The sequence below is a fragment of the Colletotrichum paranaense genome (genome assembly GCF_030867605.1).
Source record: "Colletotrichum paranaense strain IMI 384185 chromosome Unknown Scaffold_8.1, whole genome shotgun sequence".
NCBI classification, from domain to species: Eukaryota; Fungi; Ascomycota; class Sordariomycetes; order Glomerellales; family Glomerellaceae; genus Colletotrichum; species Colletotrichum paranaense.
In genome coordinates, this window is record NW_026848966.1 from 1,246,691 (window position 1) to 1,270,670 (window position 23,980).

The 23,980-nt window shown below is 51.0% G+C and overlaps 9 protein-coding genes across 9 annotated transcripts; 5 read left to right on the top strand and 4 right to left on the bottom strand.

The window, feature by feature from the left end:
- Positions 1 to 194: 194 nt before the first annotated feature.
- Positions 195 to 8,328, top strand: CPAR01_10256 (beige/BEACH domain-containing protein; the record flags this gene model as incomplete). The annotated part of the gene is made up of 7 exons (XM_060494517.1): positions 195 to 2,817; positions 2,872 to 3,266; positions 3,324 to 3,792; positions 3,844 to 7,293; positions 7,342 to 7,499; positions 7,551 to 8,237; positions 8,296 to 8,328. The coding sequence occupies 7 exons, from the start codon at positions 195 to 197 to the stop codon at positions 8,326 to 8,328; spliced, it is 7,815 nt and encodes a 2,604-aa protein (XP_060346699.1).
- A 437-nt stretch (positions 8,329 to 8,765) lies between these two features.
- Positions 8,766 to 9,101, bottom strand: CPAR01_10257 (NADH-ubiquinone oxidoreductase 9.5 kDa subunit; the record flags this gene model as incomplete). The annotated part of the gene is made up of 1 exon (XM_060494518.1): positions 8,766 to 9,101. The coding sequence occupies one exon, from the start codon at positions 9,099 to 9,101 to the stop codon at positions 8,766 to 8,768; it is 336 nt and encodes a 111-aa protein (XP_060346700.1).
- Positions 9,102 to 9,665: 564 nt separating this feature from the next.
- CPAR01_10258 (dolichyl-diphosphooligosaccharide-protein glycosyltransferase 48kD subunit) lies at positions 9,666 to 11,264 on the top strand (the record flags this gene model as incomplete). Its single annotated transcript, XM_060494519.1, has 4 exons — positions 9,666 to 9,807; positions 9,904 to 10,014; positions 10,075 to 10,778; positions 10,839 to 11,264. 4 exons carry the CDS (start codon positions 9,666 to 9,668, stop codon positions 11,262 to 11,264), a joined length of 1,383 nt encoding a protein of 460 aa, XP_060346701.1.
- Positions 11,265 to 11,780: 516 nt separating this feature from the next.
- On the bottom strand, positions 11,781 to 11,987 carry CPAR01_10259 (uncharacterized protein; the record flags this gene model as incomplete). Its single annotated transcript, XM_060494520.1, has 1 exon — positions 11,781 to 11,987. The coding sequence occupies one exon, from the start codon at positions 11,985 to 11,987 to the stop codon at positions 11,781 to 11,783; it is 207 nt and encodes a 68-aa protein (XP_060346702.1).
- Positions 11,988 to 14,775: 2,788 nt separating this feature from the next.
- Positions 14,776 to 15,230, top strand: CPAR01_10260 (uncharacterized protein; the record flags this gene model as incomplete). The annotated part of the gene is made up of 2 exons (XM_060494521.1): positions 14,776 to 14,907; positions 15,051 to 15,230. The coding sequence occupies 2 exons, from the start codon at positions 14,776 to 14,778 to the stop codon at positions 15,228 to 15,230; spliced, it is 312 nt and encodes a 103-aa protein (XP_060346703.1).
- A 343-nt stretch (positions 15,231 to 15,573) lies between these two features.
- On the bottom strand, positions 15,574 to 16,347 carry CPAR01_10261 (short chain dehydrogenase; the record flags this gene model as incomplete). Its single annotated transcript, XM_060494522.1, has 1 exon — positions 15,574 to 16,347. The coding sequence occupies one exon, from the start codon at positions 16,345 to 16,347 to the stop codon at positions 15,574 to 15,576; it is 774 nt and encodes a 257-aa protein (XP_060346704.1).
- A 564-nt stretch (positions 16,348 to 16,911) lies between these two features.
- Positions 16,912 to 18,607, bottom strand: CPAR01_10262 (uncharacterized protein; the record flags this gene model as incomplete). Its single annotated transcript, XM_060494523.1, has 6 exons — positions 16,912 to 17,536; positions 17,604 to 17,811; positions 17,877 to 18,045; positions 18,150 to 18,226; positions 18,329 to 18,365; positions 18,437 to 18,607. 6 exons carry the CDS (start codon positions 18,605 to 18,607, stop codon positions 16,912 to 16,914), a joined length of 1,287 nt encoding a protein of 428 aa, XP_060346705.1.
- A 924-nt stretch (positions 18,608 to 19,531) lies between these two features.
- Positions 19,532 to 20,308, top strand: CPAR01_10263 (uncharacterized protein; the record flags this gene model as incomplete). Its single annotated transcript, XM_060494524.1, has 1 exon — positions 19,532 to 20,308. One exon carries the CDS (start codon positions 19,532 to 19,534, stop codon positions 20,306 to 20,308), a length of 777 nt encoding a protein of 258 aa, XP_060346706.1.
- A 462-nt stretch (positions 20,309 to 20,770) lies between these two features.
- On the top strand, positions 20,771 to 23,781 carry CPAR01_10264 (uncharacterized protein; the record flags this gene model as incomplete). Its single annotated transcript, XM_060494525.1, has 5 exons — positions 20,771 to 20,961; positions 21,199 to 21,311; positions 21,774 to 22,747; positions 22,810 to 23,099; positions 23,415 to 23,781. Coding segments are annotated over 5 exons (1,935 nt in total), but the record flags the coding sequence as incomplete, so codon positions are not given.
- Positions 23,782 to 23,980: the final 199 nt, after the last annotated feature.

Consider the following 23,980-nt stretch of genomic DNA (forward strand, 5'->3'; position numbering starts at 1 on the left):
TTCACCCACACATCCACTACACACACTACTCGAATCCCCCACCGACCGGTACCCTCAGCTGCGAGCTGCCGTTCGATCCCACGCCGCATCCCACTTTCGATGCCGACTAGCTTGGACCGTTGCCTGGACCCTCGATGGGTGCTGGGATTGAACATTTTGGAATGAGGGAAACGCTTCAGTAGCAGAAATCAAACATGTCGACCTTACAAGTGTCGAGGCGTTATCGCTCGTCGACTTCGGCGTCTTCCAGATCGTCCAGCGCCGCCAACTCGAAAGCTCTCGAAATCCTGCGCGGCCTCCTCGATACACTCACGTCCAGCACACAACGGCGAACCAACAATGGATATCCCGAGTTTCCCGTGCTCATCAAGAGCCTCCGTCAGATTCGACAGCACATTGCCGCGACCGAACCCCCGAGCCCGCCCCAAGACGATTTTAGGCACCTACACGGGTTCAACAGGCTCCTCGACGTGCTGAGATCCTACTCGGGCTTTTACAACCCCCAACGCCGGACCAAAGAAGAGAAAGAAGGTCTATTTGGATTGCTCGAAGCTGTCTTGGACGTCTTTGCCGCTGCCTTCTTGGACCATCCAGGGAACAAGCGATACTTTCGCCACAGGGTGGAAGGAGGCGGATGGGAGGCTCTCGAGCAGACTATTGCCAGCGTTGGCCTTGGCGGAAGCGACTCTGATCTGTGGACCAACTGTCAGATGTTTGGGAAATTGCTAGCATTCTCACTCGGGGACAAGACTATGGACGCCATCTGCCAGTCGGTTGCGACAAGTTCAGAACCGAAGGACGGAAATGCCAAGAACTCGAAAGATCCAGAGGAGCCCCCTGAGGACGATGCTCAGCAACCAAAAACGCCGCAAGTTCCAGAACGAAAGGACGTAATACAGGCAGTGCGCGATGGCATGCAGAAACGGGCCTTCTTCAGAAATCCTGAAATTTTGCGTGCTGTCGTGGGCTTCTGGGAGTCTATTCCGCGAGCACAAGATATGCCAGCCAACTCTTGCTCAATGGTCGTCTTGGAGATCATGTCCAGCGCAGTTTCCGTCTCGATGTTCAACCTCGCAGCTCTCCACGCAACCGGAGTATTATCGCGATTCCTCCGCGTGCTTTTCAGCCCCGTCGCCAAACTCGACCAAGCAGAGAAGGACAAGCTCCTCATCATGTGCAAAAAGCTCATGTACTTGGGATTCAACCAGCCCGCCGACACCCAGTTCTTACTGGCGAGCAAATTGCCGGAAGCCTCAGAGTTCTGCTTGGAGATGACTTCGACGTATAGCGGCCCGCCGTTCTTTCAATTCGACCTCTCCTTGCATGGCCACTCGTCCATCGAATTACCCACCCTCGGCCGGTCTTTTCCTCCCAGCTCATCTCCAGGCTATACCTTTACGGCATGGATTCGTGTGGATCGTTTTGACCCCAACTCACACACAACCCTCTTTGGCGTCTTTGATGCCAGTCAGACATGCTTTCTCCTCATGTATCTTGAGCGGGATACACGCAACTTCATCTTACAGACCTCAGTCACTTCCAGCCGACCAAGCGTCAGGTTCAAAGGGATGTCATTCAAGGACAAGCAATGGTACCATATTGCCCTTGTTCACAGACGACCAAAAACAATGACTGCAAGCAAAGCCTCACTGTACGTCAACGGCGAATTTGTTGAGCAGATCAAGTGTGCATATCCTTCGCCGCCACCACTCGCCAACGCTAGTACCGAAAGCTTCGCATCATTTGCTTCGACGAACGCAAAGCAACATCCTGTTCAGGCATTCCTAGGAACTCCAAGAGATCTTTCCAGCCAAGTTGGTCCCGGTCTGGTCTTTTCGAAATGGTCTTTGGCTTCAGCCCATCTTTTTGAAGACGCCCTAAGCGATGACTTCCTGGCTGTTCACTACGGACTCTCCCCAAAATACCAGGGCAACTTTCAAGATAGCCTAGGCGGTTTCCAGACTTACGAGGCCTCGGCGAGCCTAGGATTACGAAACGAGGTTTTCCATCCTGGAAGAGATGAGAGTTCCGATATCATAAGAGCCATCAGAGACAAGGCTGGCAGCCTCCTCCCAGAAAGCAAGATTCTACTGAGCATACTCCCAACAGGTGTCTTCAGAGAAGATGGCGTTTATCAAGATACCCAGCTTTACCGTGCACTGCCTCGGCCTGCAGCAACGAATCTCATTCAAATGACCCATAGAAGCGGTTCAGCCATTGCGATTAACGCTGCCCTGCCATGCCTTCTGGATGCACTCGCACGTTCCCAAGGTGTTGCTGTTCTATCTGGCAATCCCGTGGTGGTGATGCCCTCCTATTTCGACGACAACTTCTGGCGCCTTGCAGGCTTCACTCCTTTGGCTCTGAAGATTGTTGAAAGGGCGACTTCAGTAGAAGAAACTGTTCGAGCGGTCGAGATGACGTTTTTGTGCATCAGAAAGAGCTGGAGAAACAGCGAGGCGATGGAGCGTGATAATGGCTACGCTATCCTCGGCATGCTTCTCAGAGCTAAACTGGGCTATACCGTCAACTTGGGTGCTGACAGCGCCAATCTACGCTTACCGATTTCAAGTGAAGAACGGGACAGATTGAGTTTTCAGCTTTTAAGCCTTGTCCTCGAATTTGTGGGCTATAACCTTGCAGAGCCTTTGGAGTCCTTCATTGTGAATCCTCTGGCGTACCGCATTCTGCTTATCGATTTCGACACCTGGAGACGATCAGCTTCCATCACCCAAGAGCTATACTACAAGCAATTCGTGACGTTCTCAGTGAAGAGCAAGTATCATCAATTTAATAGCAGGAGATTAATGCGCATGAGTGGGTCGACCCTCAGATCAAAGCCATCGGCACTGCTGACAAGCGACATGAAAGGAATCGTCAAACGGCTGCTCGACGCGATGAAAGCAGAATCGATTTCCGAGGAGGTGCAACCGCACTTCATGGCTGCTTTGGAGCAACTGGTGAAATGCAACTACACAGCAGAGGTACACAGGTCACTAGCCTTGTTCATCACGTATGCCTTCCACTCGCCAACAGCCTCTCTGGTAAGGTCACCAAGACCTGTGTCTGCCACAGCCCGAACACCCACGACCGGATATGCCAGACGGGCAACTTTCGACTCCAATACCACATCGAATACGTCCCCCTCGCGGTTCATGACCAAGAAACAACTCGGTGCCAAGATTCTGGGAATGTACTCAAACCTGCTCTGCGAAAAGGGCAACCTGGCCAACATCCGCAAGTTTGCAAGGACAGTGACGAACAAGGTGAGACCACCGTTTGGAGAAAAGGATAAACAGTTATATTTATTGAGTATGGACCAGTGGCTGCTATATCTCTTGGCCAACGACGATCCCGAAACGGTAGTATATGGCAGCAAGATCCTGGCCAGACTCCTCATCACGCACGGCTCCACGTACACGGCCAAGTTCTCCGGTAAGACTGGTGGCTTCACCATCATGGCGCATCGACTTAAACGCTGGTGGCACATTCCCTCCCTGTGGCCAATCTGCTTCAGCATCCTATTCGGACTTGACGTAGCGAACGTGGATTTGGAACGCAACTTCGAGTTTTCCAGCTTACTTGAAACCTTTGGAAGAGCTCGCGTTCTCTATCCTGAGTGTCTGCAAGTCATAGCTTCAATGTTACAACATGGCTTGAAGGATGTCATGAAGCATCAGGAGGACCCAAATTCTCCTCAAAAGTCGCATCATCTTCAAGCAAGCGGGTTCGAAGGCCTAGAAACCCGGCCCCGGGCCAAGTCCATGGAGACTAGGGGTCTAGATGCGAGAAGTGAGTCGTTGCCTCTATGCACGGGAATGACAATGCTGACTTTTGTCGTAGTATCAGAGAATGGCCCGCGTGATAGCGAGCGGATTTCAAACCACGCGCCCATGCTATTGACTGTCATCCGATTCCTGGCAGACTTGCACTCCCGGTCAGCCGACTTCAAGGACTTCGCATTGACGTCTGAGTATGTGAGGTATCTCTTATGGGCGTGTTATCCCATCATCGTTAGCACCGATGCTGTCACGCCAGACACGGAGCTCAACTCTCGAGATTCAGCTCTGACATTTGAGGGCGGGGATGTGATGATTCGCCCGCTTGCCGGCTCTCAGCCTGGCCCCATCGTGCGGACGACGAGCACAGATGCAGTTGCTGCTTTGGCAGGGAACCCTCGTGGAACACCTCTACGGAAAGCATCTGGTTTCGTTCTGCTCACCAATCAAACATCACCTCAGGCCCCGAGCCCGGTCCGATTTGCACCTGTTATGTCACCGAAGAAGAAGGTCGCCTCTCAACAGTCAAGCAGCGCTGCACTTGACAGCATGGTGGATCTGGTCGTCAGTGTCTTTATAGATCAAGTCTTTACGCGCAAAGAGTTCCCTGGCTTCGGCCTCTTCCTCAAGATCCCGCCAGGTTTCCAGGAGCATCAAGCCTATTTCGAGTCTTTTGTCCTGAGAAAGACGCTTCAACAACTTGGAAGCCATGTCCAAGCGAATCAGAAGGTTCTCAGCGAGCCTAAGGTTCTTACCAACATGGGTAGACTTGCGGCGCACGTCACCGATACCATCTTTGAGGGCTGGTTCATTAACGGTACTGAGCCCATGCTAGAGTTCGCTGGCATGGTGCTGGAGTATCTACAAAGGTCCGAAGTATCGACAATGAAAAGCGTTCGCCTGTGTAGTCAAGCCGTTGGAACCATCCGTCAATCATTCTTGAAGCTTCTTCTCTTGCGGTTTTCAGAACTGGACGATCCAGACACGCCGGACGCCAGCGCAAAGGAATTCATGAGTAACATTCTCTACTGGCAAGCTCCGGTTCTGGGCTGCCTTGCGAATGAGGAGGAGTACATGAAGCTGTTCTGGTATCAATTGTACTCGAAGCTGGTTGATCCCCGAACATCCATCAGGTCTGCTGCAGCTACGATCATGCGCATCATGCTTGTCCAGAAGCCCCATGAATCCAAGGTGTTGTTCAGACAATGTGTAGAACCAGACCAGCAGCACCTGACGAAAGATTTCGTTGTTAAGCTCACCGAAATCGACGACGAGGCTTTCATCGAATGGGTGGACCAGCACCGTGCGTCACTGGATGCATTCTTTTTCGGTGGCATATCAAAGATCTGGGAGGAGTTTGTCGTTGTCGAAAACCAGCGAACGGTTGATTCGGCTAAGTTCCGATTAGCGAAGCGCAGAGATCGACTGAAAGCATGGCAGACGGAGGCACTTACCGTGGATAACATCCTCCTCCGTCACGACATGGCGAACGGGGCCTGGATGAAGAGCATTTTTACCAGCGAGCACTTCAAGCATCAGCGTCTGACACAAGACCAGCAGGATGATATGGCCTTCCTGGGTGCGGCATTTGTCAAGATGGACAATGATCTGCGACGCCCGGGTGCTGTGTTCAGCGAGCAAGCTCAGCTTAAGTGGAAGCTTGATCGGACTGAAGGACGCAACCGGATGCGTCTGAGGCTTCTACCTGACTATTCCAACAAGAATTCAGACTACCAACCGAAGAGGAGAGCAGGAGAGCCCTCCACTCCTTCAGCCCTGAAAGTCAACACTGCTATGGCCCCCGCGCAGATCGCACCGTCGCCCATCAAGTCAGCTACACCGGCATCATCACGTGTACAATCTATTCCGAGCCTCGATGGTGCAGAAAACCCCGATACCCCGCCGGATGTTGACCAGGACGCGGAGGCAAACGAGTCCGGCGTAGGAGCCGAAGAAGATTTTGAGCTTGTTGACGATCCGAACGATGCCAACGAAGGCGACGATGGCTTCGAGGACAAGAATCGCAAGGTTATGAGGCGGCTTGAACAAGGTGACCAAGTCCAAGCCGTGTACAACATCTCCCGCATCGTCGGTCTTGAGGGATGTGAGGGAATTCTCATCATTGGCAAGGATGCCTTATATATCATGGACAACGTCTTCCAGTGTGCTTCTGGAGAGATTGTCAATGCCTGGCAGGCACCTCCTGAGGAACGAGATCCTTTCTCGGAGATCATCACGGACGCCAAAACGACGGAGCAACGCCAGAGCTCAAGCCGGAGTGAACAAGAATCTCGCAGCTGGAGATGGCATGATGTGATCAGTATCTCCAAGAGAAGATTCCTTTTCCGAGACGTCGCGATCGAGGTCTTCTTTACAGATGGACGCAGCTACTTACTGACGTCCATGAACCCGATCCTGAGAGACGAGGTCTTTGGCAAGCTAATGAACAAGGCGCCGCATACAAACTCCGCTAGTTCACTTCCGAATCCCGAGGATGCTTGGCGTCTTGAAGCGCTGAAGGTCTCAGAAGAGATGCCCCAAGGCTTTGGTTCGAAGTTCGGAAGCATCTTCAACTCGACACCCTGGAACCCCGCCATGAAGAAGTGGCAGAAGGGAGAAATGTCCAACTTCCACTACCTTATGCTGGTCAACACGATGGCAGGGCGTACATTCAACGACTTAACTCAGTACCCCGTCTTCCCTTGGGTTCTCGCGGATTATACGAGCGAGGAGCTCAATCTGAACGATCCGGCAACTTTCCGAGACCTCTCAAAGCCGATGGGCGCGCAGACCGCTGGCCGTGTGTCCGGGTTCAGGGAGTCGTACGATGCCCTGGCAGAGATAGGTGAAACTCCGTTCCACTACGGCACCCACTACTCGTCAGCTATGATCGTGTCGTCATATCTCATTCGCCTTCCACCCTTCGTTCAGTCTTATATCCTCCTTCAAGGCGGATCGTTCGACCACGCCGACCGTCTGTTCCAGTCGATTCCTCACGCGTGGAAGTCTGCCTCGTGCGACAACAAGGCCGATGTCAGAGAGCTGATTCCGGAATTCTTCTGCCTCCCAGAATTCTTGACGAACATTAATCAGTATAACTTTGGCAATCGCGAAAGCACAGGAGCAAAGGTCAATAATGTTGTCCTGCCTCCCTGGGCCAAGGGTGACCCCAAGATCTTCATTGCCAAGCATCGCGAAGCACTTGAGAGTCCCTACGTCAGCCAGCACCTGCACAACTGGATCGACCTGATATTTGGGTACAAGCAGAGAGGGGACGCAGCTGTAGACAACCTCAATGTTTTCCATCATCTCTCGTACCGTGGAGCAACGGACCTGGACAACATTAGCGATCCTCAAGAGAGGCGTATTACTGCTGGTGTCATCCACAACTTTGGCCAAACTCCTCACCAGGTGTTCACTAGGTCTCATCCTGGCCGCGAGCACTTTTCTTGCCCAATACGGCGGTTGGATACCTCGGTCTATGCTCTGACTAGGTTATCCCACCCACTGCTCGGTATGCTTCATTCCAACACAGGTTGGTCTCAACTAACGAAAGTCCCAGAATCCCACGAGAGAGTAGCAACTCTGATTTACTCGCCAAAGATAGACCGCCTCATATGTGCCTCACCTTTCCGCCTGAACGTTGCCCCGTACGACAAGTTCCTTGAATGGGGCTATGCCGATAACAGTGTCCGCTTCTTCTTCAGCGACAACCGGAAGGTAAGACAGCCTGACATGACTGTTACTGGGAGATTTGCTGATGGCCACAAGCCCGCGGGACTATTTGAGAATCTCCACATTGGACAGTTATCTTGCGCCATCTTTGCAGACTCGAAGACGCTCATCACAGCGGGAGAAGACTGCGTCATCTCCGTATACGCTGTGCAGACAGCGCCTGGAAAAGTAGTTGATCTTTTGCCTCGGTCGTCGCTCTTTGGTCACCGGGCTCCCGTGACGAACATAGCCGTGTCTAAGTCCTTCAGCACGTTTGTGTCGGCGTCGACAGATGGCCAGGCTTTCCTCTGGGATATCAACCGTCTAGAGTTCATCCGCAAGTTGCCTCTCTCGCGGCCCGTGGAGTGCGCCCGCATCAATGATGTCTCAGGCGAGATCATGCTTGGATCCGGCCCCAACCTCATCTTATACACCCTCAACGGGACAGTGCTCGTCGACCAAAATGTGTGCGCGGAACCTGACGACTACGTTCACTCATGTGCATTTTACGAAAGTGCTGGCGACGAGTGGGTTGAGAATTGCCTGATCTTCACCGGCCACAAGAGAGGCCGTGTGAACGTGTGGAAGAAGTGCGTAAAGAACGGGAAGTGGGTATTGGAGCTACTCCGCCGCTTGGACCATACCGATCCACGATCAGAAGTGGGCGCCAATTACGACGCAGGCATTACTTGCATCACGCCCATGCCGCAATGCGTCTACACAGGAGATGATGATGGGCGAGTGGTAAGTTTACACAACCTTTCGCTTAACAGAGCTTATGGTTTCTAACGCGGTTGCGCAGTACGAGTGGAACCTTGTCCAGCGGGACAGATAGAGTCTGGCCGTTGCCGGCAACAAAAGTTATGGGAAGGGTGGCAATCGCATCCGATCAAGTTTATAAAGGGGGCATAGCGGATTTCTACCAGGCTAGCATAGAATTGGCGTCCTCTCTCTCGCTCTGTCTCGCTTGGTAAATGATCATTGCCGCATTTGAACGACTTGGAGTAGGCCACGAGTGAATTGCAACTTCGCGTGACTGGTAGTGTACAGCATAAGCCTTGAAACAGATCATCTCCTGGGTGGAAGTTCCAACCCGCGAGCCGCAAGTTGTAGCTTCGATTCAGCAGCTCGCCCGAATAGCCACTTCATCCCTTGTTCGCTGTCTAGAGCCCGAACGCCGTTCATATTTACAATAGCTTCCTTCCTCCGCCGAATGTTTGGATTTTTCTAGATTTTGTCTTGCGGCGGGGGTTCATTCGTCGTCATAGCCCGTCAGCTGCTTTCTAGGTCCTGCGGGAACTGTGTAACATCCAGCGTCGTTAGCATTGCGTCTGTTTCCTTTCCATGTTCTCCGCGAAGAGGGAGGGAAGCCAGCCCTATCGGTTTCGCGGTGTTTTCGTTTTCTCGAGACTCACCAGGGTATGTGACGGGGATGGGGGGCGCGTTGTAGTCGCCAATGAAGTTTCTGACGGGAGGGACGACGGCCAGCTGGATGGGACCGAGGGCGCCGAGGACGACGGACCAGAAGTAGGCTGGCTTCTCGCGGGATGCCCAGCGGCAGTAGCGAATGGGCCCGGCCCAGAATCGGGGAGATGCGGCGGAGGACATTATTTAGGTACTGTAAAATTGACAATTAGCTATGCAATTAAATCACAGAAGGCGGCGATGCATTTCCTCGGCGTGACGTACTCAATTGACCGTATGGTGTGTCGTCAAATGATTGTTGCTATTGCTGGCGGCGGACGTCTTTCCACGATGACCGAAGCTCAGAATGGAGCCGCAAGAGTCCCGGGGCCCGGCCAGGGTCGGATAAACCTCGTCGGAATAACCTGCGATCTCTGAGGCAGGTCCCTGAGGCACACAGCGGGTAGATACGTACCCCTGCTTAAAAGCGAGACGGGAAAGGCCAGGCACCTCAGGTCCCAGGAATGGACCTCCCACCCGCCTCCCGGGGATTCTCCGACCACTACCTTAGCTTGGCAACGGCTACGTATCCCCAAGCTTCAAGACACATGCACCGGATCCCAAAAGTGCATGTCAAGCTCTCCCGCGCAGCCAGCTACGCAACGCAACGCACCCCAGCTGTGCGCCCAACTTTCTCTTTTTTTCTTCCTGAACCTCCCAATCCACCACCCCTCCTCCTACGAATTTGTCCATTGAATTTGGTCAATCATGCGGTCTCTTCTTTCGCTTTGTCTGCTATTTCTGGCTGCCGCGGTGCACGCTGTTAGCGTCACTGGCGGCCGGCTTCTGGCAATTCTCGACGATGTTGCTGAGAAGGAGGGATACTCCAAGTTCCTCGGAGATTTGGAAAGTACGTCGGGGCTCATTCAAGATCATGCAAAATCTTGTGAATGAGAGCAATGGAAAGACGAGAGAATGCGATTAGCTAACCAATTGATCAAATCAGGCCGCGGGTTCAGCATCTCATACGAGACCCCCAAGAGCGAGTCTCTGCAGCTGTTCAAGCTCGGCGAGCGTGTCTACGACCACGTTCTGCTCTTCCCGTCTAAGAGCAAGGGTATGCGACTCAATTGCTGTTCGAGATCTATGGAGTCTATACTTACAATGGCATCTCCAGGTCTCGGTCCCAACCTGACCCCCAACATTCTCCTCCAGTTCGTCAACGCCAAGGGCAACATCCTGCTGTCCCTCTCCTCCGAGTCGACCGTCCCGACCTCCATCGTGAGCCTCCTGGCCGAGCTCGACATCGCCCTCCCCGCCGACCGCACCGGCCTCGTCGTCGACCACTTCAACTATGACACCGTCAGCGCCTCCGAGAAGCACGACGTGCTCGCCATCCCCGCCCCCAAGTCGCCCCGCGCCGGCGTCAAGAACTTCTTCCACGAGGACGGCGAGGTTATTGCCTTCCCCAACGGCGTTGGCCATGTCCTCGGTGCCGGTCAGCTTCTCACCCCGATCCTGCGCGCCCCGAAGACGGCCTACAGCTACAACCCCAAGGAGCAGGCCGAGGTCGTCGACGCTAGCGACCTGTTTGCCGCCGGCGAGCAGCTGGCTCTCGTCTCCGCCTTCCAGGCGCGCAACAGCGCCCGCTTTACTCTCGTTGGATCTGCCGAGTTGCTGAGCGACAAGTGGTTCGACGCCAAGATCAAGCCCGTGGCTGCTGGAAAGGAGGTCAAGACCTGGAACCGCGAGTTCGCCAAGAGAGTTGCCGGCTGGACTTTCCAGGAGACTGGTGTCCTTCGCGTCAACAACATTGAGCACTACCTCAACGAGGCTGCCAACGAGACCAACCCCGAGCTCTACCGCATTAAGAACGAAGTCGTAAGCTATTCTGAGTTGGATGCTCAGAGAAGATTAAGAAAAGGCTAACCTCCCGAGCAGACCTACTCCATCTCCGTCTCCGAGTACTCCTGGGACAAGTGGACCCCCTTCACTGTCCCCAGTGGTGACGACCTCCAGCTCGAGTTCAGCATGCTCTCCCCCTTCCACCGCATCCCGCTCGCTGCCAAGACCAGCACCGCCGACGCCACCACCTACACCACCTCCTTCATCCTGCCTGATCAGCACGGCATCTTCAACTTCAAGGTCAACTACAAGCGCCCCTTCTTCACCAACGTCGAGGAGAAGAACACCGTTTCCGTCCGCCACATGGCCCACGATGAGTGGCCTCGCTCGTACGTCATCTCGGGCGCCTGGCCCTGGTTGTCTGGCATCTTTGCTACCGTCACCGGCTTTGTGCTGTTCTCGGCTGTATGGATGTATAGTGCGCCTTCCGGCACTGCGACTGTGACCAAGAAGACACAGTAAATATCTCAGGTGGGAGGAGGTTCTTCTTAAGACGAAGAACGAGGATATGCAGATACAGAGATGAGGATTTTGTGGTAGGCCATGATTCGCTCATGGGAACCTCGGGATAGAGAAAGCGAGCACAAAATGAGACCTGGATTTTCACGACCATGTGATGTGGTCTGGAGCGTTGTAACTGTAGTGTACATCTGGCTATAGGATTTCCTCCTGATGTGAAGGGGGCTAAAAGCTTAGGTATCAAATGACTTTTACGTTTAGAGTGTCTTGCCGTGTTTGTCTTGATTACCCTTCCATCTTCTCTTTCGTCTTTGTTGTAGAATTTGGCCTTGAGCAACGTCTACAATGAATGACCGTGTTGCATCAACAAACCGACAGTCTTCTTCAGGATGGCTTCATCGAATGTACGATGATATGAAGCACCTAGATTCTGGCATCTGGCATGCCTCGAGCAAAGCTTGCGACATCAACCTGACTACCTGACAAGGCTTTCCCGTAAAGGCCTCGACGAAGCGAATGCTACCACTGTTTCCGAGACTGTTCCGCCATGGAGATGTGACCGCTTCCACCCTTTGCCAGAGACTCTTGCTTCATCTGCCGGCGCAGCTGCTTGTTGTACGCCGGCGTCTTCATGTACTCGGATTTGGGGCGCGCCATCCAGCCCTTACCGTCGTCGATGTAGCCCCACCAATAGGGGTCGCTGTTTTTGCTGCTGGATGAGCCCATTGTCCTCTTCTCAGGTATGCGAATTGGTATAGGTTGGTTGTCTGTGAATAATGGATCTTTGTTTGTTGAGGATTTTGAGGTGTGATATTGCAATGAGAGATATGGATTTGTTCGTTGAGCAAAGAGAGAGCAACTGGCAGATGCCAACGTTTATTTTATCTTTCTTAACATTCGCTTGGGAGTGAGGAAAGACCTTGATAAAGGTCGACTCAAAGACACCACTCATCAGTGCTGAGCTGACGTCAATCGTCATCCGCAATCATTGTTTCCAAGGCGCCGGACACTGAGTATTGTCGATCCTTGCGGCACTAAGTGGCGGCGAGTTGGTTCCTCGACTTGCCGTATTTGGCAATAAGAATGGCCAAGAGACTGCAAGCTACATCTTCATTGGTCGAAACCCTGAACCTTGCGCCCCTTTGACTTCCATCATGACATCCTTTTTCTAGACCTCACATACCTGATTCGAGTATACTCTAAGAATCTGCTCTTCTTTCATGCCACGCCGCAAATTTCTGAGGAAGGCCATCTTACCCCATCAATTAACAGATCGCGAAAAAGTATATCAAGGTACTTTCCTTAGAGCAGTTGGTGAACGATTGAAGGCCGACGTATAGGTAGCTCATGAGTTTCTATAGTTTAGCAACTTTGTCACTGGTATTGCATCCCTCTTTGATGGTCATTTTTTTGCGCCAAGGACAAGTCTTTCTCAACGCGTAGCGGTGGTTGGTTCGTCAGGGCCGGCTTGGAGTCAGCGCATAGTACGCGGGGGAGCGCCCAGCTGGTAGAGGACTTCGTCGCGTTCTGTCGGGCAAAATGCGGGCATTACGCCAGAAAGACCCTTGAACTTCTGGCCATATACGCATTCGTTAGCATGTGGTAAATAATAATAAGTCATATGTCTCTCTGGCTTCATTTTTCTCACATTCGCCCATGAACACTCTCGATATAGAGTAGAAATGAGTGAAAAACTAGAGACGGATATACTAGAGATAAGTCCACTGGAGATGGACCTACCGAGGACGGATCTACTGGCGCCATCTAGCAGTTTATGGAATGTTTCATCTGAGCTTGGTCGTAGAATCCGCCAGGCGCTGTTGCCCTGGGCCCCCGGATCCAATACGCGTGTAGGCGGTGGCTTATAGCCTTCTTTCAAGTTTTGCGTCACTTACACGCGGATTGAACACGAAGGTCTAATTCACTAACGATGTATTCTGCGCCCTGTCTGCCTGCTGGCTTTTGTCATGACTCGCCATAATATCGAATGTGTTGCGTAAATCCTGCCGAAAACAAGACTCTGTCTATGTCAAGCTTCAATGCTAGACTCATTGAACACCGACTAGTGGGCATCACTCGACTATCATAGGGCAGCAGAATTTTAGGGCGGCAGTACGAGGTGCCTTTTTCTATGAGAGGCAGTGCATACTATTTTCGGCGTATCCGCGAGAGTTTATTCGCGAAAGCCGAGAGCTCATAAAACTTTAATAACGAATAGGATAGCCGTTCACAGACTGCAGAAAGTTGGATTGCCGACTTGATGATTCCTTTTTTTTTTCTTCCTCAACGATTCCGCTTACAATATCGCCGTAGAAACTTTCCTCCGGCAAATCTCTAGGCCAGCTCTCCAAGCCAAGGAGCGAGCCTTCAAAACTTTGGAACAGGGCGCAGTAGCAGAATAGTCGCGTAATCCTTGACATGATTCGATGGTACCCATTTTGACAATACTATAGCGAACATCTATATTTGAAGTCAGAGTATGGAAATCAAGGAAACTTTTCTTCTCGATAGTTACTGGGGATAAAGTTTCTTATTCGCTACCAAGCCTACGCAGGAAAGCTCAACTGAATTGGGGGGAACTGGTCAAAAGTCCGATCCCAAAACACCGACCCGCTCCCCAGCATCTTGTCAGGAGAAAGATACTTACTAAACCACCGGCTTTCCTTCGGGAATGGCGGCCAGCAACTGAATTTTGGGGTTCAATTCCCGGGCCGGCGACTTCGGGAATAGACGTAGTAGCAAAAGTGGCCAAGACTGCCAATTCCAAAGTCAATATCTAGTCAGAACACCCTCCAGGATCCACTCATGTAGGTTCAAAGTCCTGTAGGGAATTTCAGGTTAAATTGAGCTTGTGAATGAAATTTGCACGTTAGGAATAATCCTTGAGCGCACAAGGCTACCATACAATTCTCCAACTGCAGTCTCCTGAATATTGATCGACTGAAAGGTCACGTGCAAGTTGTATCTAGAATCTCACAACATGACTCTATGCGAAATCCCAATTATAACGGTTTCACGGGATCTTTCAGCTCTGCCAAGCTGCTGGGGAGATTTCTTTCAAGTCGCAGTTCACTTCCCTAATGAGAAAGGCAATATCGGTGGACAAAGCGTGATGGCTTCCGGGAACTTTACTGCACAATCTTAGCCTCACAGTCTATTAGCAAGTTTTCTACTATACAGACAACTGCGCCCGAGGAGTCGGCAAAATACCCCGACAGGGTAAGCTAGGATCCAACTTACAATCTAACAGACATTTCTCTTACAAAAGCTTCCTATATGACCCCATACTGCCATACCGGTCATGCCGAATGATCGTGGGGAACTCACGGGTATTCTTGCCTTCGACAAAGACAACTTGACAACAGTTCTACGAGAAAGGGAATGAATACTTAATCCTCTTTGATCGCAGACATCAGGATCCATCTATTATAGGACCACTAGCCTTAATCTCTAGACTCTAGGTCGGTTTCTCAAGTCCCCTCAGTAATACCGTCACACCAGAGCAACTGCCAAGATGAAGTTCGCTGGAAGCATCGTTCTGGCTACACTAGTAGCTCTTGCCAGCGCTCAGCCGGACCCTCAACACTACCGGCATCTCAACGGTAAAAGAAAAAGTATTTCCCAGAGAGGTTTCAAACATTCTGACGTATGATTATCTAGCCGAATGTGTTAAGAATCGTGATTGCTGCCCGTGTGATACGGGATCCGGGGCTTCTGTGTACTGCTTGCGTGAGCGGCTAATCACTATTCCTTCATTCTTGTCACTCAACGGCTAACTCAATTCATTAGCGGATTCTACCTCTTCGACGAAGTACCGTTGCCTACACTTTGGAAACCCCTGGCCTTACTGTCAGAAGAACAAGGGACAGTGCGGCGACTGGGATCACCTGCAGTAAAATGTATGATACGATGCCATCCATAGTTGCTTTCGAGACAAGCAGACTGGTTCGAAATCTAAGAACTGTTTAGACATTCATATCTGTAAATTCGATAGCCACCTTGAGTATTCGCATCTGAACATATGAAACCACATTCTATAATCAAACTAGGAAGCCCCTTCATCCATTGTTCCATCATTCAGCTCTACTTCATCGGTAGCTGAGCATTATCTGATGGAGGCGGATGACTATGGATCGCAGTTGAGCAGTTGGTTCTACATGAACAACCAAATGATCAGAGCGCTTGAGAACAATTACTTCGGGCAGTGATTGGAGGAATTGAGTTGCACATTACGCTCTCATGAGAGAGGATTAAGAGTTGTACCAAAGTTTCGTATGATTCTTGCGAATTCGTTGTACTTCTTGCCAAACCATTACACAACAAGAGCACCACTGTCAGTCGCCGCTACAGTCCCCGTGACGTTGCGGTCTTTCATGAGCCAAATGTATGCCTCGGCCACGTCTTCAACTGTACCAAATCGCCCCGTCGGGACTTTTTCTTCCACAGCTTTGACCATGAACTGTTTCTCATCCGACTTCATACCATCCCAAAGTTCAGTATCAACGAATCCAGGAGCAACTACATTGACCCTCAGAGGCTTCAATTCTACTGCTAGCTGCTTGACTACACTTTGCAGCCCACCAGCAAGAAAAGAGATCACTGACCAGCCAGGCGTCGACTTCTGCGCAGCACTACCGCTCGTGATAGTGAAGGATGATTCGTTGCTCTTCGGCAGATATCTTTCTGCTACTTTGGCGACCATCAAAGGCGCAACGAAACGCATTTGACAGGCAGAAACAATCTGACCGGGTGTGACGTCTTGAAGCATGATTAAGGAAGGCGTGTTTGCCGCCGTGAAGACGACGTGGTCGATGGGGCCGGCCTGCTTGAAGACAGCCTCAATGTTGGCTTCGGCATCTGGTCCAGAGAGATCGGCTGCGAAACTCTGAATCTTCTGCTGCGAAGAAGATGGGATGGCATTTCGCAGATATGTGACAGTAGCAGTGAGCTTGGCTATGGACGAAGACGAGATTGTCAAGTTTGCCCCGCTAGCGAGAGAAGCTTCTGCGACGCCTAGACCAATGCCTGATGACCCGCCTATGATGAGAACATGCTTGCCTGCAAGTTTGTTGTATTTGAGAGCCATTGTCGCAGATGAATGATTGGTTTGGGGAGGGGTCGATAGCTGCTGCGATGGAACTTCGCGCTCAAGGGTGAACAGTTGTGTTCTGAGAAGAACAGCAAATATCTACAGTTCGTCCGTGGGACTTTCAATCAGCTTTATACTTCCCCCCATATTTCCTTAGGTAGTAGTTATCAAGCAGCGGTGATCCGTACATGTGTTGCTTCTGCCCTCACTCAATTTGTCATTAACCCCGCGTAAACCCCGAGCATCCAGCTTCGTCCCAAATGATGAGTAGGTCGCATCATCCGATGGAGTTAAACTTAGCCGAACTTCTCTAAGTACATTAGTCTGCTGATGGCCGTTGATCGCTGAGAAGAGTTGTGCCTCGGAACGGACTTAAGAGGTTGTGCTAGGTTTCAAGTCCGGCCCGCGAAAGCGGAATGACTACTATACATGTCAGCTCGCATCCAAAAACATCAATATTCGTGGTTTCATACTAGTACCAACTTCGAGGGACTTTTCACTAGAATGTTTCATTCTTTCCATTTTGAAGATTACAATATATTGAAATTTGTAGCGTGACAGCTATCTAGCAAGGCCCACTTGTTGCTTAGAAGATGCACCTTGAGCGGGCATGTCATCTAACTGTATGTCGCCCACAACCCAGTCCTTAACATCTCTTGACGTAACTTTACCACTGCGTTCGACGCAAACATCTCGCTGGACATGGATGCCATTCTCGGAGTGAATACCGCCTTCGTTCTTTGCAGCGCCATTGCCATTCACGTACAACCCATCAGTAGAGCCCTGCAGGCTATTGCTGTCTTCAAGGCGCTCGAACGAGCCGTCAAGATCATCCTGTTCTTTCGATCGCTTCATATGACCGCCGCGGTTGGAAATTTTGCCAATTGTGACGAGAGTGTTGAAGTTTTTAGAGGCCGAGGACTTCCCCTGTCCGTCAGGCCCCTTCTTCCTGGCTGAGCGGGAGCCATACCGTTCCCCCGAACTAACGACGCTAACAACTCCAAGCCAACGCCGGAAAAGCGGTGCGCATGGCGGGAGACAGGCTCCAATTATAGCTAGGCAAGTCTCCACGGCGGATGCAGCGTGAGGTATAATGACCGTTTGACTAATGTTGTTTCCAGTGGTCCCTTGGCCAGGACGATAGATGGCGAATAGAATGAGACGTGCGACGGATGCGAGCACGACGCTGTTCGAACAAATCGTGTTGGTCATTGTCGCTTTGTGGCTTCACGGCGAGGGTTGAGTCAACTTACCTGCCTCCTAAGAGAAAGACACCACTGATGGCAAGCTTTTTCTCCCTCCCCATTTGTAGTGCCCAGACTTCGCGAATGGGGAGCACGACCGTAAGGATGTCAAAAATAATGTTCGGAACTGTGATTCCGATGAAGAAATTGCTCGAGTTGATACATGTTCCAGGGATGGTTCGATCCCAAAACCGAGGGATCGGGGTACAAGAAAAGACTATGCAGCGGCGTCAATACCAAATCGCTCTGACTCGTCTATGCCTCATTGTGAGCTCGACTTACTGCTGACCATAATAACGGCAATACACCATCCAACAAGCATGGCAGTGATAGCCCAGATACTATACCGAAGCATTTTGGATGCGGAGAAGATCCTGTAGAACATCGCTAGGACTGCCATCTTGGACAGCGGGCATGCAATAGCATATTGAATTTCCAGGACGAGGATACACTATGAAATTGTAAGTTAATATTCAGCAGTTGGCGCACATTCGTGGGAAAGCTTTGTGGTAGCTACATGTCCTCATCGTTCTCTCAAAGAGCGATATGCCATACCTTCAAGAATGCTGAAACACCACCTGGATATAATTCGACTATTTGATTGACATCTGTTCCGAGGCCGTACTCTACCGCTGCGAAGCTTTGTCAGTACAATGGTGCGATGATTGGGCAGGCGCAGAGGACTATGGGCCGTGATAGTAGGGTTTGCGCGTGAACTGCAAACAATAACTTACAGATCCCTTCAGTAATCAGCATTATGTGATTGGCAATCTGTATATTTCATCTGTCAGCGACAGAACGCTCTCAACGCTACAAGTGCTTTGGTATACGGGCCCTCTCACCAGTGCTACGATGGCGACACGTTCGTCGAAAGTCCATGGCGACTTGGCTACAACTCTCGTGACATAGAGTCGCATGCCAACCAAGACGGTTGCTAGAACACTGAAAACAGCATGAGGCACAATTAGAACCCTTGCAATATTTTCTGCAGAAGAATATGTGACGTCCGACATATCGTGCTTTGTGACGGGCCTAGCACAACTTGTCTGTCGGGAAGGGAGTTTGCCGAATGCCAGCGGGAAGCACTGTCAAGGAGCGGTGAGAACTTTGTAAGTAAAAATGATATAAACGTATCATTAGCACAGATTGAAATTGAAAACTAATCGGAAAAGGACCTTTCTTTTGCTGAACTGCGCTGTTAGCGAGTATAATTCCGAAATCATACCGGTGTTGCGCGCGGAGCTGCGCCGTTCGATCCGGTACCTGGGACCCATGTCTTTCACCCTTGACTCCATTCGTCACGGTGCCGCGATCCGTGGGCCGCACCACAATAAATCTTCACGATGCCGCATGTAATCGTTCATCCCGAGTCAAGCAAACTCTCTTTGTCAAAGCTCGGAACAGCAAATGCTATCTTTTTAGGAATTTTACCCACAACTTCTGGCGTTGCCAGAGTTATCATCTATCTGGCCGGTCCCTAGAATCTCGGTGTTTCCTGATTGATTAACAGGTCTCATCTAAGTGGTCGCGAACCAGAGCTAGAGGAACACATCAAAAATGAGGCTGTTGGTCGTTTGAAAACACCTAGTTGAAAGCGGTCCCTTATCAATGGTTGGGCGTAGTTTCTCGCGTTATCCCCATAATTGAAGGCGGTCGCTACTACGGTTTCGTCCATTTGAAGAAATGCCACATTGCAACGGATCATTAAGCGACTCTCCTGTCCCACCACGTCTACAAGGTTAAGACTAATGGAAGTTTGGGACCCGTCCATAAGATGATCAACATTTCCCTCGCATCTCGATCTTGAGTCAGATTTGTCTGCCCGAGCAACAAGACCGAACACTTGCAGGAACTGAATTGTAAAAATTCCAAAGACACGTTCTCGATTCAAATCACACCAACCATCACCAAAAAAATCAACGTGGCTTGAAAGCACAATGGCAGCAGTATCACACGCATCCAGGTCTTTGGGCATTGTCTTTGCCCACGGGGGCTTCCACCTCCCCGCTTGTTTTGACCTCGCCAAAGCTCGGCTCGAGAAGGCCGGGTTTTCTCCAGTTGTTGCTGTCCGCCATCCCAGTGTTGGGACCGATCCCAAGATCACCGTTGACGATGATGCCCGGAACATCCAAGCCGAACTTTCCCCTTACCTGGAACAGGGCAAAGAGTTCCTTGCGTTGGCGCATTCATATGGCGGAAGCCCCTTGACCATCGCAGCCAAAGGTCACTCGGTCAAGGAAAGAGCAGCTCAGGGTCTCGAGGGCGGCATCCGAGCCATCGTTTTCGTTACAGCCAACATGCCCCCCAAGGCTGGTGCCAGCGCACTGAGCGTGCTGCCCCCTGGCTTGGATATTGTCGATATCGTCGATGGTCTGGTGATGGCAAACGCCAAGGCCAAGGCCGCGTTCTACGGCCCTGACATGGACGACAAGTTGGCCGATGAGTGCATGGCGACATTGTTGCCGCAGTCACAAGAGGCTCTCTTGGGTTCGGCGTCTGTCGGTTCGGAGGAATTAACGGTTCCCGTTTACTACATCCTTTGCGAGAAAGACCAGACAATATCTCCAGCCACACAAGAGCAAATCATCTCGACAATTCCGACGCTTAAGAGAGTTCTGAGAAATCCTGGTGGACATTCGGCCTTTATTACTGAAGTGGAAAAGTTTGTTGAGCAGATCAACGAGATTGCGGATGAGGTGGAGAAAGATCTCTAAAGGTTGTACTTTCAGTTGAAGATCCTTTCGGCAATGCCATCCGTTGCTTAACAATAGAATGCTCCAGGGATCTGGCATCCGTTTGAAGAGTAGCAATCATATCAAATACCCCTTTTCGACTCTCGCAGTACATTTGAGGCATCTTTAAGGCGTATGCACAAACACATATGGACTCTTCGCACGAAGATTGACTTAGGATGAAGACTATATGTATCTTCGAACAATCACACGCTATCACTACCTGACGAGACGTGCAGGCCGGTTCACAAGATTGAAGCACTAGATTTTACACAAATTACCGACTCACGAAATCAACCCTTTTTGAACGGCCTCCATGATTTTTCTTGAATAATTTGTCATAGTCAGGTCTAACGGGTGTGGCCGCTTCTAGCGCCCGATGACAGTCCTCAGGCGTATATATCAACGTCTGATTGATGTACATCTTAGCCTGCTTCGCCAGCTCCCTGTCAGTCGCACGTTTCTTTCCCAGCCACCCGTAATAACGGCAACCCATGCGCCAAGATCAAGAAAACAGTTACAGGAAGTGGGTGGGTAGGGGCCAAGGCTGTTGAGGTGCGTTTCGAGCTTGATTGCGCCTTCCAGCGAGTCTACATCATGCGCATGCTGCGCAAGTCCAGAGACTTGCTCTGGGCGTATGACCGAGCTTCCAGCGGCAAGAATTAGACGGTCATATGTGGTAAGATGCTCTGTGCCTGTGGTGGACCTATAAGAGACTGTAGGGGATTGGGCACCGATGTCATCGATGCTGCCATGGATGAACTTGATGCCGGATGCCTTGAACAGTGGTTCGAGATCCTAGCACATGCTTGACGAATCCTCTTCGTAGAGTTGTGGTCGCATGACAAGACATGGCTGTGGAGCTATGACAGTGACTTTGAATGCTTCGGTCTGGCTGTGGACGTTGATGAGACGTTTGGCAGCAAGGGCACTCCAGACACCTGCGAACCCGGCCCCAATGATGACAATCCTGCCGGACATATTTGTATGAGTAACTGCTAGAAATTGAGACTTGCAGTGGACGGTTGAATTGCCAAGATAATAACTGTCATGCGAGTGAGATTGTATGGGTTAAGTATATGTACTTGTTCAATCTCAAACCTGTCGCAGTCCGCAGAGTCTTAGTACCTATGCACTGCTGCCAGCGTCAAGCTTCACGAATACCTCCTGTTCAATGCTAGAAACGATTACTTACTATGGATATCCCTGTTCCCGCGTGCTGGTACTAACACATTATTTTCCCATCTCCTCTCAGTGGGTTCCTGTTGCGCCGTCGCTGACTTCTATCACGCTAATCTGCTTAGCTCCACGGCTTTGTCGCGAACGTGGCGGCCGGCTTACATCGGGTAACCTATTGACTTACAACGGGTCCCCGAATACCCGAGTCCCCGCAGCCGTCAAAACGGCCCGCGGACATCCTTACTTCGTCCTAACTTCAACTTCACAGACCCGCTGACACATGCACCGATGACCGTCCCTGTCGCACCCGCTCATTCGAACGGCGCAGCATCTCGCTCCTCGCTAGCCTGTCTGCCGTGCCGCTCGAGACACTTGAAGTGCGACGGAAAACGACCTCATTGCGATAGATGTGCTACCGCCGCGAAGGACTGCCAATATGCCCCATCACACCGGGGCGGCTTGGATCGTGTAGCGCTTGCTGAACGAAGAAAGCGCCTTGCCGTCGCAAATAGTGTCGGCAATAGCAGTTCCGAGTCACCAATGAGTCTCCCATCGCAGCAATCAACAGATTCACAGATATTCGGCCAAGACTCTCTTGCTGAGCTGAACCTTGACTTAAGTATTTCCGATGATGTTAGTCTCGAAAATCAAATTCCTACATCGGCTCCGCCCGCGAACTCGACTATACGACCAGATGATCTCGAGAACGACACACTTATAAATGCATATTACACTAATTTCCACAAATTCCACCCATTTCTCCTACCGCAGGAGCACTTTACGAGATTTCGTCAAGATCCTAACTGGATAGAACGACTCAGACCACTGATAAGCACTATGCATCTTGTAGGACACATTTACGCTACCAGAAAATGGTCTTCAGAGCTTCAAGATGACGTCGAAAGTCGACTTTCTGAGCCAGCGCCGAGCGACCCGGTCATTGTGCAATGCCGGCTACTCTACTCCATAGCCCTGTTCTGGTACAGCCACAAGACCGAGGCCAAGCGTCAAATGGACCTTGCAGTCCGTTTAGTCCTCGACCTGCAAATGTTCCAAAAGGAATTCGTAGCAACTCATGGAGCCGAGTCTCCTGTGTTGATGGAATGCTGGAGGCGGACGTGGTGGATGCTGTACATCATCGATGCTTACTACGCTGGGACTCTCGGGACAATGAACTTCGCAGTCGTGGAGGTAGACTCAAGCGTAGAACTTCCCTGTACGGAGTCGGAGTACGAATCTGGGGTAATTGCTATTCCTGCCCAAAGAATTTCAGGGATCATTCGCACTGAACTCACAAATCAAAGAATATTCCGGAACCGCAGACTCTCGAAGAGTTCGACCTCCGCGAGTTCGCTTCGGAGGATACGTCCTACTCTTCCTTTGCATACCTCATCGGCGCTGTAAAATGCGCTGCCCTGGCAATATCTACGACACCGAAATTGGTCGCCAGAGAGGACTCTATGCGTATGATTGAAGAAGCAGACTCAATCATCGACGGCTGGTCATTACTGCTGCCAGAAGATCGTCGCCATATCATGTCCAAGACTGGAGAGATTGATGAGCTCATGTTCCAAGCTCATCTTTTGATTAACGTGTAAGGTGAAGTACTCAATCTCTTGTAGAGCATGTCTCAGCTGACACTCGTCCGATGCATCAGAGCAACCATCGGTCTACATCGACCTCTATCAGACCTGAGATTCAATACCGTAGAGGACATCTCTAGCTGTGCAAGGGAGCCTGTTCAAGAAAATCCCGAAACGGAGCTTGTCAATGTGCACACCGTCAGAGTTCTTCGGGCGGTGCAAGCACAGGTGAGGCTGTTGGCGTTACCAACCGAACGATTCCATCACACTCCATTCACCACCTGTATGGTAAGTGAAGGTACATTGGCGCTGCTATCGGCCTGCAGTTTTCTACTCAAGGGAAAAGAGCTCGCTGTCGCGCGAGATCAGATCCGGATGACGATCGGTTGCCTCAAGACTTTGGGGAAAGTGTGGCCCAGAACAGCAAAGAACGTACGGGAGATCCAGACGATTGCTCAGCATGTACTTGGTCTCAAACCCAGGCTGAATGGGGAGAGGACTGCCACAGATACTGCCGGAAGTCTTGCCGTGACTGATAAAGTCGATGCGGGGAATTCGAATTCCCAGACCAGTATGTCAAGCAGCGAGAGTGAGGTGTTCGCCTCGCTGGGTACCATGGATGATGTTTGCGGCTGGTATAACATGGAGGGTATTAGTTCGCAGCTTTCACATTGGGTGCAAAGTGACATTTAGTTACGTTCAGAATGACCTCAATGAGGGCAGTGTCAAGAGGAAACTTCGCTAGAGGATCTCCATGCGAAACTTAGTGGGAGTCCTCGACCGAGAAATCAACGAAGGCATTGGGTGTCCACGTCGCACAGTTGATTGTGTAGGGGGGGACTTGGCACTCTTGAAATTGGATCTTCCATGATGCTGCTAAGTAACAAGATTC